At 57.4% G+C, this 14,181-nt stretch overlaps 1 protein-coding gene across 6 annotated transcripts in view; it reads right to left on the bottom strand.

Annotated features, from left to right (window-relative positions):
* Window positions 1–31: 31 nt before the first annotated feature.
* Window positions 32–14,181, bottom strand: part of SPTAN1 (spectrin alpha, non-erythrocytic 1) — a 62,100-nt gene continuing 47,950 nt past the window's right edge. For 5 of the 6 annotated variants that reach the window (XM_047829162.1, XM_047829161.1, XM_047829160.1 and 2 more), the window contains 17 exons: window positions 13,100–13,308; window positions 12,287–12,407; window positions 11,947–12,068; window positions 11,451–11,583; window positions 9,754–9,852; window positions 7,672–7,831; window positions 6,982–7,058; window positions 6,216–6,425; window positions 5,620–5,916; window positions 5,090–5,202; window positions 4,645–4,662; window positions 2,067–2,121; window positions 1,468–1,664; window positions 1,259–1,312; window positions 1,032–1,178; window positions 799–946; window positions 32–497 (listed from right to left, as the gene is read on the bottom strand). In XM_047829162.1, coding sequence (XP_047685118.1) covers window positions 372–497; window positions 799–946; window positions 1,032–1,178; window positions 1,259–1,312; window positions 1,468–1,664; window positions 2,067–2,121; window positions 4,645–4,662; window positions 5,090–5,202; window positions 5,620–5,916; window positions 6,216–6,425; window positions 6,982–7,058; window positions 7,672–7,831; window positions 9,754–9,852; window positions 11,451–11,583; window positions 11,947–12,068; window positions 12,287–12,407; window positions 13,100–13,308 — 2,286 coding nt within the window. In that variant the 3' untranslated portion in view covers window positions 32–371. The remainder of the gene's footprint in view (window positions 498–798; window positions 947–1,031; window positions 1,179–1,258; window positions 1,313–1,467; window positions 1,665–2,066; window positions 2,122–4,644; window positions 4,663–5,089; window positions 5,203–5,619; window positions 5,917–6,215; window positions 6,426–6,981; window positions 7,059–7,671; window positions 7,832–9,753; window positions 9,853–11,450; window positions 11,584–11,946; window positions 12,069–12,286; window positions 12,408–13,099; window positions 13,309–14,181) is intronic. The other variant, XM_047829159.1, reaches the window with a different exon arrangement.

The following is a 14,181-nucleotide window of genomic DNA, read 5'->3' on the forward strand; positions in this document are numbered from 1 at the left end:
CCGACAGAGGCCGAATGAAGACAACACGAGCTTCTGGGGGAGTCAAGTCATTTATTTGTCTTTCACGTGAAAACAAAAGGGAGGGGAGAGAACAAGAGGGGATCTGGCCCGCCGCCGAGATTGCCGAGTCGGAATGGGGCAGCGGGCTTCACGAAGGGAATCTGGGTCCCCACGGCAACAGGGCAAGTGCGACTTGACCAGAAGCGGTTTATCGAAGCACCATTTTCTACTAAGTCTTCTCCCAGGCTAAGCGGACTTAAGCTCACATTGGAAAGTAACACTGGAATATTTTAAGAGCACAGAGAGGAGGTGTCATGCAGCAAGGCAACGGCAGGGCGGGCAGCGTGGGCCGGGCGGAGCGAGGAGCGGGATCAGTTCACGAAGAGCGAGCGGGTGAACTCCACGTAGTCGAAGGCGGTGGGGAGTTCGCGGCCCTTGCCATCCACGTAGGGCTTCATGTGGGAGACGCAGTAGTCGGCTTGTTCCCGAGTCAGGTTCTGGAGGGGAAGGGACCACACCTGTCAGTCCAGTCCCGACACCCAGGGGAGGTGCGGACATCGGGAATGTCCCTGCCCAGAGACCACAGCCACTTCTAAGAGCCGCTTCAGACAGGTCTGGAGTGAGTTTCACTGGTAAATGGGGATAAAATGCCTGCACCCAGAAGAAGAGGGCTCAAAAGGGAGGTTTGTTAACTTAGACTCATTCTGACCCTGACCCTGACCCGGGGCAATCTCAGGCTTTACTTTCCAAAGGAAACCTCAACCCTTGTCCCCAGGGTAGGGAAGCAGAGCCCCAGACCTGGTATAGTTCCTCCTTGGTCACGTAAGGCTTTCCCTCGGAGCTCAGGGCCCGGAAGGCGCTCTCGATCTCCTCGCTGGATTTGACGTTTTCCGTCTCCCGGCTGATCATGAAAGCCATGTATTCTTGCAGGGAGACGTGGCCGTCCCTGGGGAGGAGCGAGTGCGGTGAGCAAGGGGGGCACAGGAGGAACCGAAGACCGAGCTGCCTCCAGCACCATCCCTATAGCTCACCTGTTCGGATCCACAGTGTCTAGGATTGCCTCGAACTCGGGGTCTGGCTCCCCTTCCTCCACCATGGGCAGGTCATAACCCAGGGAGCGCAGGCAGGACTTGAACTCCTGGTGGTTCAGCCGGCCCGACTTGTCTTTGTCAAAGTGTCTGTAGTACAAATGGAGGACTGCTCAGCACCCAGGCCCCGGTGCTGAGCCCGCCTGCCCGGCAGGGGAGGCCATACTCACTTAAACATCATGCTGAATTCTTTGAGGGCCTCCTCAGTCACTCCTGTTGTGTTCCTAAAAGAACAGAATGGAGTTAAGGACCGGGCCTTCCACCCCATTTGGTAGGTGGCGCGTTCTGCTCCATCCCCATAAAATGGTGGGCGGGGGACCTGCGGTCAGGTAGCTGAGACCCCCGCCTCCTCCCTTGCTGCCAGGCCTGGCTCAGGTACCTGGCCTGGATCTGCTGCTCCAGGTTGTGCTGCATGCGCATGCCCAGCTGGTCGAGCTGGTCCCACTGCTGGGCCAGGCCCACGGTGCTGTGCTCCGTGTACTTGTTGTCCAGGATCAGGGCCTCCTCCATGGCTGCCCCCAGGTCCTCAATCTTCTTGAGCTGGCTTCTCATGGCTCGAATCTCCTGGTGCTTGCGCTAGAGAGGGGGAGGCAAAGGTGCAGGGGACAGGGGCTCTCAGCTTGGCGTCCAGGCCCAGGGGCCTGCTCAGCAGCCCTCCTGGCCTGACGCCCACAGGGCCGTGCGGAATGGCAACGGCAGGATGGTGTGAAGTGAAATCCGACGGCCTCCATTAAGGGAAGGACTTCAGTGTCGGTCACAGGCCAAGAAAACGATACACTGAGAACCAAAGGACTCTTTCAAGTAAGACACCCGGCGGCAACCCTCAAAGACAAATGACGGGGCTCGGGGCTGCTTTCTGCTAAGAGAACAAGGGCACCTAACCAGCCTAGCTTCATGCCTGACTTGGAACCACATGGGCCTACTGGAGAAGGCTGCATAGAGGGTCTGAGCCTGGCCAGGAGCCGCAGGGGCACTTACTTTGGTAGCTTCCAGCTGGGATTCCAGGGTCCCCGATTCTTCCACCATGCAGGACCTAAACACAGAAGCACAGTGAAGCAGGAGGACCTGAATGGGAGCTTGAATTAACTATCCCCAGTTAACAGTACCTGCTATCTTGATTTTTTTCTTTTGGAATTTCTTTTAAGAACACGAAACGTGCTACTGGCAATCTTTTTCTAAGTGGCCCTGGGAGCCATGGAGGGCAGGTAGTATTTCTTCTGTTTCAGAGACTGCCAGCTGGTGCCCCAAGGTGTTGAGTCACCTGCCCAGGGCCAGCTGGTGGGCCAGGGCTAAGCCCCACCCATCCTGCTCCCAGGCTAGGACCCTTTCTCATGTGGCTCCTCAGGCCCAGCCAGGCTGTGACATGGGACCTGACTCAAGCTAGGCCCTCAAGGGGCACCTTAGGAACTGCGTCGAAATCCCTTCAGGAGATGACAGAGGGGCTGCAGGCCTTGACAGCCTCTGCAGTCACTGGGGAGAAAGCCACTCTGTGCGACCCTGCCTCCTGCTACCCAGGAGACCTTCAGGAGGAGGAGGCTGACAAAAGGAGAGCCACCCCCTAGAAATCCCTGGGGCCTCTTGCAGGTTCCTGAGGAGGGGAGCCACATTCTAGGTGTGACAGCAGTGGAGGAGATGCAGAGAACCCCTCAGACACGAAGGCGGGGTGCTAAGAGATCATGACCAGATACGGGTTTTGAAAGGGATTCTAATTCTGCCCAAAGGGGAGAGGTGGCTGTGATCAGGCTCCATGACACAGGGCCAGAGGCTTCCAGGGCCAAGTTCTGAACAGCAGGGAGCAGGGAGCCTCCATCTATCTGACATTACAGTGTGAGGTCACAGAAGGCCATCAGAGAACGAAGACAAGTTAGGGTTACGTGCGGGGACGAATCACACTGTGCGCATGTCCTTGGGGGGATTTTAGCCCGGCCTCCCCGGCACCCACGTGTGCCCCAACCTACCCTTTCAACACCCAGCGAGCCAGGCTTAGCTCTGAAATTTCCCCAAGTTCCTAGTGTTCGAGCAAGGCAAGGCACCAGGCTTCCTCCTACCCCAGCAGGTCAGACTCACAGTCACGCCATGTCCCCCAGAGAAAAGCAACACCCCCAGGACCCAGGGGCAGGAGGCTGGGTGCCGGTGCAGTGGGAGGAGGACAGACCCCTCCTTCCCAAGCGGCCGAGGGCGGTGGGTTAGTCAGAAAGCGGAGCCGCCTGGGGAAGTCAAGAGTGCATTGGTAAAACCACAGTGAGGTAAGAAGAGAAATAAGAGGAGAAAAACCTTCCAGACAGATCATCCCCAACTTCATACTGATAGACACGAATGACCCGACGATACGCTATGCTAGTCAAAGAAAAGAAACCAAATGAATACACCGAAGGCACGGGCAGGCAAGAGCAGACCGAGACAGACACGCGCCACAAGGCCCAAGCTGGCAGTGCACAGGCGGGGCAACCTGGCGCCCAGGCAGGGACCTGGTGGGGCTGCGCCTCCGGGGAGGACAGGCGGCCTCAGGGCAGCTCACACTGCGACCAAGCAAGACGGGACAGGGCTGGGGAGGAGCCACGTGGTAAGGGGAGCAACGGCACCCACGGAGACAAGACCAGATTGGCAGACACAGCCACAGGGCTGGGGAGGGGAGCGGATGTCAGGCGGCTAATCAACTCCAGCTAGAAGCTGCAACCCCTAAATCCTGACCCCCTCTGCCTCCAGCACGGGTAGCTGGGTCAGCTGGTACTGGACCTGTTTCTCCCATTACCATACTTACACACCCCAACTACCCATCTGTAGAACCCCTGGAATGCTAGACTCAGCCACTGAGGTCCCCTCAACCCTGGCTTTACATGGGCCTGGGGGAGAATGCACAGGTGCTGGACCCAGGCAGAGGCTGAAGCCTCAAGGAGAGGCCCCTCCCAGTGCTGGGCGGGGCCACCCTGCTTCTCCCAGGGCTCCTCCCAAGCCCCACCTCTCCACCTCCGGGAACCCAGGCACTTCTGCCTCCTCTGAAGAGGCAAATGATGCTACGCCCCTTCCCCTGGGAAAGCTGTGGTATGGGGCACTGGGGGAGGGGCCAGTGCACAGCTGGGAACTCACTGTACCAGTCGAAGCTCCTACTTCGTGACCATGACCCCCTAGGAGCTAAATCTGGTCCCACCGGACACAAGGGGAAAAGAGGCAGAAAAGAAGTCCAGTAAAATCCCAACGGCTGAACAAGCACTGGGATTCTCAGAGGCTTTGGACTCCAGCTCTGGCCCTCTGGCTTGGTCACATTCCCTCCCTGGGAGGGCCCTTGGAATCTGAACAGGAAGGTGGGAGTGGCTCCCCTCCCCAGACCGCAAGCTGTCAAGGACAGTGGGCTGTGAGGCAAGGCACGCACTCCTTGGAGGGGGACGGGGACAGAGGTGGGGCAAGGGCGGGACAGGGGAAGTGCAGCCCGCCTTGGGCAGCAAGGCCCATCCTGGGATCCTCTGCAAGCCAGGCCACGGGGGGACAGAGGGCAGGGGACAAGCACAGGAGACACAACCACACCACGAGCCCGGAGAAATAAGAAGACAATATTAACCCATCGAGGAGATACGTTCTGTGCAGATGGGATCCAAGCAGCCGCAAGACAAGGTGGTGTCCAGATAGCAGCAATCGGGAGGTGGGGGACAGAGAGAGACACAGGAAAGAAAAGAAAAACAAAAGCAAGAACATCAGTACCTACACTGCACACGACCCTGTATCGTGAGTCCCTGATGTGCTGCTTAGGACCGAGTGCCCACCACGCACAGTCCCACCCGACCCAGGACACCCCACAATTCGACCTTTGGGAACTCCGCCCGCCCCTCTGGCTGGAGCCGGCCCAGCATACGCCCCTAACCCTTCCTTCCTCCCTCCCTCCCTCCATCCCTCCCTCCCTCCCTCCCTCCCTTCCTTCCTGCCAGAGCGCCTCCACCTCTGGGGTTGCCCACAGCGTGCCCTCCCCTGGAGCGGGGGATGGGGACGGGGAGCAGGGGCAACGGCACCTGGTCTCCTGGATCCACTGGTGGAATGCGTTGGCGTGCTGGGCGAACTCCTGCCGCAGCTTGTCGTTCTCCTCCTGCCGGCGCTGCTCCTTCTGCAGCTCCAGCTCCCGCTCCTAGGCCCAAGCGGAGGGGACGCCGTGTCACCGGTGCCCTCCTTCCGGGACTAGCTCCGGGGAGGGGTGGGGTGCCCTCGAGACGGACCAGAGGCCTCAGAATTTGTTTTCTGAAGCCGAGTATGACCAGAGACCATTGCGCTGGGAGGTAGGGAGGACTGGAAGTTGACCTCAACCCAAAGAGGGAAGCTGGCGGACATCTAGGGAGCTCAGAACCCTCAGTTCCCTGGCTCCTCGGAAACCACCCCCCGCCGCCCCCACGAACTCCAGCAAGAGGTGAGGGGAAGGCGCTGACGGTCGGCCTCGCATGGGCTGCTGGCCAGCACCTGCTCCGGCTTCTGGAAGTGAGACCGACCCGCCAGCCCCCACAAGCCCCCGAGCTCGGGCTGACGGCTCTGGGCGGGGCGGCAGCGGCACCTTGATGATCTTCTGCAGGTTCCTCCACGTCTCCTCCAGGGCCTCCATGGTGAACCACGTGTAGGGGTTGGAGGCCACGCGGAAGCTCTTGATCTGGCGGTCCAGCTCGGCCAGCTGGCTGAAGTCGGCCTGCGCAGAGCTGAGGGATGAGCGGAAGGCGTCGTGGGCCTCCCGCAAGGCTCTGATCTCCTCCAGGGAGTTGCAGCGCACGGGGTCGGTCAGATCCTCCTCGGCGTTTTCAAACCAGCTGTTGAAGGCAGATGCCTTTTTGGCGAAGGTCAGGAAGAGGTCTTCCACCTGGGAGCAGAGCAGCCCAGCTCAGCACGGCCTCGAGGCTGCACGCGCCACGCTGCGGCCGGAGGCTGGGAAAGGCAGGTGTGCTTCTGGGCCGTCCGGGTGGAGCCGGTGCCCCCGCTTCTCCAAAGGCCTCCGACTTCCTCCCCTCACTGCACGTGAATGAGCAGCAGCCGCGGAGGCAAAGGTCCCCTTCTGCTAGGTTCAAGCCGACCCCAGGCCGCATGCAGAACGTCTGTGCGGCCGGCGGGCTTGCCCTGCGCGCCGGGCCGGCTGGGCTCCGCAGGGGCCCCGCCGCTTACCTTGCGGAAGTGACCCTGCGCCTCCAGCAGCTTCTTCTTCCGGGTGGCCGAGTTGGCCAGAAGCTGGCTCCATCTCTTCATAAGGGAGGCGTGCCGGGCCTCGATGGCCTTTGACTGAATGTGCTTGGCGGCCAGCAGCTGATCTTTGAGGGCAGTGATGTTGGCGATGCCCTCCTGCTGGAAGGCCTGCAGGCCGGCGTCAAAGGTTTCCTGGAACGAGGAGCTAACGGTAAGCCAATCTGTAGGGTTGGCAGGGACGCTGGAACCCGCCCTTTCTGGGGGCCTCAGCGCAATGGCACCAGAGCCTGTCTGGCCAGCCGCCCAAGCCAGACTGTCGGCCCAGAGTCCCCACCTTCTCCTGACAGCCTCCTGCCCCACAGGCAGATTGAGGTGTGGGGCTCCCTCTACGTGCCCCGCTCGCCCCACTACCCCCGCCCGGAACGAGCGCCTGCCTCCCCACCTGACTGCCTGCAGTTTACCCTTGGTGACCCAGCTGAGCCGCTCCCCTCTGGGAAGACCTTCCCCATCAGCCCTGGCTTTCTGGCACCCGAGTCAGACACCGCTGGGGTGTTAAGTCCACAGCACACCCTGCCGTCGGGCCGGAGCATGGATGCCTGGTCTGGAAGCTCCCCGAGGACCAGAACCGCACCCTGCTCACTGCTGAGCCCCAGGGGGTTTCTCAGCGAGAGCTGCAGAGCACCAGCCGCCTGCAAGGACGCGCTATCTGCACACATTTCGGTCGGGCAACAAACGGGCCAAGACTGACCTGTTTGGTAAGGAGGGTCTGCACGGAAGACAGGTCGCGGCCATAATCGTCCGTCTTCAGGCTGTTCTCCTTCTCACCTGAGAAACCAAAAACGAGAAATAGGCCAGCCTTCTTGGTACAGTGAGGTGAATTAAGAAAACTGAGGCACGCTGTCACCCTGTGGATGTTTAAATCCCAGTAATGCTAACAGCGGTCTCTGACCCCATGTCAGCCGGTTCCCACCTCCCTGCAGCCAGGCCCGTTCTCTAGCCGGGCCGGGACGAGGTCCTTCCAGCTCATCCTGGATTGTGGTTCAATTGTCGCTTAAGTGACAGCAACCACCAGGGTCACACAGGTCCCAGAGTCTGGTCCCCTCTCGCCCAGGAGCCGGACTGCACCCTGGGCCCGGGCAGCTAGGGGACAGCACAGCTGTGTGTCCGCTACCATGCCATTTTGTTTGTGCTGTGACGCCTGTCACTCCCTCCTGGGCTAAGGGTTTTTGCTTTATTAACCCTTGTGCTGACCCACGGCCCCCGCCCTCGGCCTCAGGACACGGTGTCTCCTCAGACACCCCTGCAATAGATCCGTTTCTTCTCTGGAGAAGAAAACCAACTGCTGAGGAAACAGATGAGCTACGGCCCTGCAACAATCCTCCTGGCCGGGGAGGACGAGAAACTTGGGGCCAGGCTGGATGGGCCAGCGCTCACTCACCGATCCAGGACTCCACCACATCAGCCTTCCAGTTGAACTGAAGGAAGGCCGAGTTCTCATCAAGCTTTGCCTTCCTCTGGGCAGCGGCTTTCTCCAAGTCTGACACCTTCCCGTTCAAGCCCTTCATCTTTGAAGAGATGTTCTCCTCATGGTGATTGTTCTAGGCCACGGAGAGAAGGCAGAGCCTGGTCGGCCTCACCCCCGGCCGCAGCCACCACACCCGTACCCTCCCTGCCCGCGAAGGCCCTCCGGGCCGGTGAGGCGGGCCGTGCGCCCCGCTGCCCTCCTCCGGGGGGAGGTACGGCAGGGAAGGCTTCTCCACGGGCAACACGGAGTAAAAGCCTTGAAAGGGGAATGCTGGCAATTCCACTCACAGGAAGGAGTTCTGAAGAAACACTGAGGAACGTGCCGAAATGTCACAATGATGTATTTGTTAGTTTGGTTTTTTTTTTTAAGTAAGGCTTCACACACCCAGTGCAAAGCCTGAACTCGTGACCTTGAGATCAAGACCTAAGCTGAGACCAAGGGTTGAATGCTCAACCGACTGAGCCACCCCCTAACGACGGAACCCCTCATTAGCATTCTTGATAGCAAAAATGGAGAAAAAGCACAGATACTTCCAACTTACTACACATCCAAAAAAACGGCTACTACACACATGCAACAAAAACAACGTTCAGAGGGGCGCCCGGGGGGCCCCGTCGGTTCAGCATGGGACTCCAGCTCGGGTCATGATCTCACAGTTCATGAGATCAAGTCCCGCGTCGGGCTCTGTGCTGACGGCTCGGAGCCTGGAGCCTGCTTCGGGTTCTGTGTCTTCCTCTCTCTCTGCCCCTCCCTTACCTGCACACTCTCTCTCTTTCTCTCTTAAAAATTAATATTAAAAAACAAATAAATAAAACCCAACAGTTCAGAAAAAGCGGACACTGACAATTCTTGGGCCCCACTCAGATTCAGTCTTGGATAAACTGCATTTGAAACCATACACAAGTCAGCATAAAACGTAGAGAGAAACTCAGGGAGGAAACAAAGACTGTTGCTGACAGCGAAGCACCGGGCTCCGCTGGAAGGCTGCAGAATATTCGCAGTCACGGCCCAGGCCACAAGAACAGAGAACATGCAGCAGGGCTGCGTGCGCGTGGAGGTCGTCTGCAGGTCTCATCTCTGTTCATACGAGGTATGTTTCTGAAATCAGCTTTCCTGTTAGTTTACTGGCTCATAAGCGCAAGGGAGAAAAGCTCTGCAGCGAGCTCGGACTTGAACACGCTGCTACCTCCTACGGACCGGATCCCTAGTCTCAACCCCAGGCTTGGAGCAAATCCCGTGACGAGAAATCTTATCTACTTGTTGCGTTTGCAACAGGAAGCTACAGCTGTTAAAAGGTACTGAACATCTGTCACCGCACCGAAGTGATCGCGTCACCAAGTCGCGACCAATGGCAGCACCGCGCCTAGTCTGGAGCACCAATACGCAAGTGACCTGCCTTCACTGCTGGTGAGAAAGCCCAAGACCCCTCCCGTCTGCCCGCCCTCAAGGGCTGCCGGGCCGAAATAAACCTCGTGATTTTAACACATTTGTTTCTAAAACATCCTAGACGCAGCCAGGCTTCGCAGTGCGACGTACATCGACGGAACTGGACCTATCCTATCCGGGGGAGGCTGTACGTGTGGAGGAGTCAGGGAGGTGAGGCATGCAGACCTCGCTGGTGATCGATCCTTCTGGTGGCTTTATTTTTCTTGCATTTTCTAGTACTTCTGTGAAGAGCTTGTACCTCCCAAGAAAAACTAAGAGAGCCGCTACGTGGGAATGCCAATGTCGCAGAAAGACCATCAGGGATGCTTCTCTGCTTAACAAAGGCAGGGAATGTAAGTGCTGTAGAGTAACTTTACCAACTGGCTTCGGAAAGGGGGAGAACACCCGACCAATCATATAACCCTTCTCTTCTTTATGGAATACAGGAATGGAATTGCTACCAGTCTCTATGCAAAAACCTTTCTTCAGGAATATTCCAGCAGATGGACTTTGTGCGGGCATGCATCCCTCGTGTGGAAAATGAACATTTTACAGGCAGGCCAGGCTCACCTTCTTAACGAGGTCTTGTCCGTTACTGCAGACGTCATTCACACGGTCCTTGTGCACAGTGAAGTCTGTCTCAAAAGCTTCGTGTTTCTTTAGTAAGCCCTGGAGTGGAAGCAGAAAGGCCAGCTGCTGAGGGCCTGGCATGTGCCAGTACTGGGCAGGGGACACAGAGCACAGAGCTGTAAGCCACCTGACCTCACATGCGTTCCAGTCTAGCTGGAGGCTGAGGACACAGGGACCGATGTTAACAGGTAATTATGAAGGTGGTAAAACCATGATGTGGCAAATAACTGGCAGCGCAGGCCGAGCTTGAGAAGGGACGTCAGGGAAGGCCTTACTGAAGGGGTTAACTCCTGCTAATCAACCACTACAGCATCCCTCTTCCCCTTACAAGACCACACAGAAAGCACTAAACCCAACACAAGCTTAAGACACACCCAACCAAATGGGGACTCTCAGGCTAAGGTTTCCCCTGGGTTCAGCTCCTAAGCGACCTTCCAAGTCTCCCTCCCTCAGTACAAGAGAAGGGGCGGAGACAGGGCCTCTGCACGGGCCGGGACTGTGCAGAAGACAAACCCTTTCCTCTGTCTAAACCACCCGAATAGGACACCCCCTCTGAGAACGTGGCTCGGGGGCTACCCAGACTCTTGGGAACGCAAACTCTGTCTCCACGGCTGGTGGCCCAGATCCGGGAACTTCCGACCAGAACGTGTGGCTCCTCCCAGCAAGAGGGGAGGCGTTTATCCAGCCCGTGGCCCTGGCCTGCTTGCCACCATGTGGCGTGGATGGTGTCATGTGATGCCTGGGGCTAAGCCTCGAAGCTTCCACCTCTGCCACTTTGAATGCTGCCTATGGCAGCTGGACAAGGCAGCCGGAGGGAGGCGAAAGGAAGGGAACAGAGATGTGCCAGCCACCAGGGACACTGTCGTGGTTCCTTGGCCCACAGCCCCCGCCTTGGGGCTGTGTGAGGGGCTCCACTCGAAAGTGGTACAACCACGGATAACAAGCCGCTGCTGCCTGTATGACTGTGACACGGCCACAGCCACCCGTGTGCTCAGGGTGTGGGCTCGTGTGTCCCCTGAAAACAAGGGCGTCCTAATCCCTGGCACCTATGAACGTGGAACTGAGGTCTCTGCAGATGCAGGTATAACCAAGTTCACATGAGGTCACTGGGGCGGGACCTAATCTAGCAGGATTTGTGTCATTTAAGAGGGAAATTTGGGCACAGACACAGCCGGAGAGAAAGCCATGGGAAGACAGACACAGAAGGAAGAGCCACATAGAACAAGCAGATTGCAATTCTACTGCCACGAGCCAGCCAGGAATGCCAGGGAGAAGCTAGAAGAGGCAGGAATGGGCCTCCCCTAAAAGTTTCAGAGAATGAGGTTCTGATGCACCTTGATTTCAGCCTTCCAGCCTCCAGAACCACAGGCCCATAGATTCCTGCTGCTGTACGCCCCAAGCTGAGGGCCCCAGGGGACCAATGGGCACCAATAACCCGTGGAAACGGGGCCCCCTGACCGACCATGGGGCTCTGGTCACCAGGGCTGGCGGCCAGGGCAAATTTGTCCAGAGGGGCAGGGTCTCTCGCATGAGGTGGGAGGACTGAAACCAACCAGCGAGACCGTGACTGCTGGCCGAGAGCTCTCCCGGCGTGAACACAGCCACTGAACAAAGCAGCAGGCGCCAGCTTCTCTGACCTGGATCGCAGCAAGAGTGTCTCCGTAATCCTCACTGGCTACCAGGGTCATTTTCTCATTGATCCAGGCTTCTTCCTCCTCCACGTTGGCTACAAACTGCTGATACTCCAAGGACTCCTCCAGCCGCTGGCCTCTGATTACAGGAAATGGAAAACAATCAGCCATTGCCACTAACTTCAATTCTGATAGCTAACATCTGCTTACAAATAGTCACACGTGCGGGACATAAATGGTTCCGTCAGGCCCTCTGCGTAACATGCAGCAGAGATAGTGTTGTTCAAACGTGAAATTTGGGAACCACGTGCTGGGTTCAGATCCACATCGTGGGACGAGCTGAGCACGGGCCTGTCGGAAGGGGCTCTGAATGAGCCAGCTGTGGTACTTGCACACCCAAGAAAAAGGTCCAGGCGGTGGCAGGAGGGCCCAGAAGCTCTGAGCCCGGCCTTGCACGCTGCACCCACATGCGGGACACGCGCGCCTTCCTCTGGCCGCTGACCTGGCTGCCGCCAGCTGCTTCAGCTCCTTCCAGTGCTCCACGAACTGGGCCAGACGCTGCTGAATCTCCTCCTTCCCAATGGTGTTGTCATCAGACAGCTTCTTCCCAGTGTCCAGGACACCCTGAAGGGCGAGAAGGATTAGATCAACAGCTATCATCTGCTTCTAGACGCATCCAGGAAAAACCTCAGCATCGCATCCGCAACTTTCTTCCAGGTTTGGAACGAGGGGTCATAAACACCGTAGGCCTCAGTGAAATGAACGAGAGCAAAAGATTTCTCTGCACGTCCCCAGGGCCCATGTAGTCCCCGCCACTGTCTCGGCCGGAAGAGGTCCCTCACCTGAATCGCAGGCTCGTGTGCAGCCAGTTCTGCCTCCAGCCGCTTGTGCTTCTTCCTCAGGTTCTGGACGCCTGTTAGGTCCCGGCCGTAGTCCTCGGAGCTCACCAGCAGCTTCTTCTCCCTGGACACAAACAGGCACTCTGCACCTCCCTGTCTTCAGCTGGACAGGTCGGTCGCGAGCTGTGAACCTACATACGCTACGATGTCCTCTGCCTACATTTACCCCTCTCTCCACAAAAATCCTTGCCAGTGTCCTGGGAGACGAAAGCCTCTATTTCCCAAACGAAGAATGTCCACGTATGTATCTAGGAGCACCTACCTGGTGTCGCCCTGTCAATCCTACTTCACCAAGTGTGCACACATCACACGTAGAAATACATACAGATACGGATGGAATTTTTTAAGGAAGCGAGGAACAGCAGACAGGATTTTGTCCTTAAATAACGGTGTGTTTACATAAAGCTACAGCAACTTTGTGACAGGGTAGGAATGACAAACAAAATCCTTCCTTCAAGGACTGATCCTGCTGGGCGATCAGGCTGTCGTCTCCGGAAGGGCAGTGGCCAAGTTCCCCAGGGATCCCAGCGCAGCTGTGAGGTGCTGCCACCACCCAGAGGCCATCGATGACCCTGTCACAGCACACCTGGGTGCCAGGAGAGGCCCGGCACGTTCTGCCCCACTTCCCCAGAGAGGGTGAGACCTCTCGGCCAGGCGGTCCGGACACCCGCCCCGCCTGTGGCTCCCAGTGCCTGCCACCCGAGGCTCAGCGGGCGTCCCGGAGGACTCAGAATGGGAAGCCCCAGGGACACGTACTTGATCCAGGACTCCTCATCATCCATGTCCCGGAAGAACTGGTGCAGGCGATGGGATTCATTCAGCTTCGCTCGCCGGGAGGCCGCCATGCTCTTGATCTTCTGGAAACGACCGTTGATGGTGTCCCGCTTGTCCTTCACTTGGGACGTGTCGAAGGCGCTGCTGGTCATCAAGCTGTCTGCTTGGCTGTTCAGGTCCTTCAGGCGATCCTGGGGCAGGGGACACAGCAGGAGGGGTGAGAAACCTGGGTTTCCCGTGACCATCTTCACAGGTTGTGCAGTACCGACGATGCCAAAGTGCAACACGTGGGGCCCTGGGGCTCTAAGGGATCAAAACTACTTTTCTAATGACACAAAGACATTTATGCGCCCCTTTTGCTGCGTGGATGTTTGCACCACGATACAACGGTGGGGGGTTGGGGGGGCAGTGCAGACGCCTCGGCTCAAGGCCGTACCAGCAGGAATCCCATCCTTCCTGGGCACGCGCTTTCCCTTAGGGGCATCCTTGTAAAAGCAGAAGTTGTTAGTGTCATTAAATATCCATCTTAGAGTACAGGCCACTTTTAACGTCCTGTGTGACCAAATACTTCTGCCACGTACTCCGGCTCGAGGACCGTCCTGCAAAGGAGCACGTGTCGGGAGCCCAACTAGCTGCTCTTTCACAGGCCGTCATTTTCATGCAAAAGAACGATGACCAGCAAACCACGATCATCCAGACGTCGGTATCTGACAAATACTTGTCGAGGACAAAGCAAACACTGTCACTTTCGGGAAGACGGAGTTTGCTGTGACTGATAAACCCGAACTTTCGTGTGAAAATGAGGATTCCAGTAGCTGCACGTTCACCTCCACAAGCTCGACAGCTGCTCGATCTGTGAAGATTTTCCCGTTGAGACTGGCTTTGATGTTAGCAGACGGCACATGTGATATCACATAAAAAAATGTGCCAGCGTTTAGAAGTCCTGCATAACTCAGAATGTTTTCCAAACGATTTTGTAACATCACGCATGGGTAAAAAACAACAACAACAACAAAACCAAAAACCAAAAAAAAAAAAAAACCTTTTTAAGTCCAAGATGGACC

Source organism: Prionailurus viverrinus, chromosome D4 (assembly GCF_022837055.1).
Source record: "Prionailurus viverrinus isolate Anna chromosome D4, UM_Priviv_1.0, whole genome shotgun sequence".
NCBI classification, from domain to species: Eukaryota; Metazoa; Chordata; class Mammalia; order Carnivora; family Felidae; genus Prionailurus; species Prionailurus viverrinus.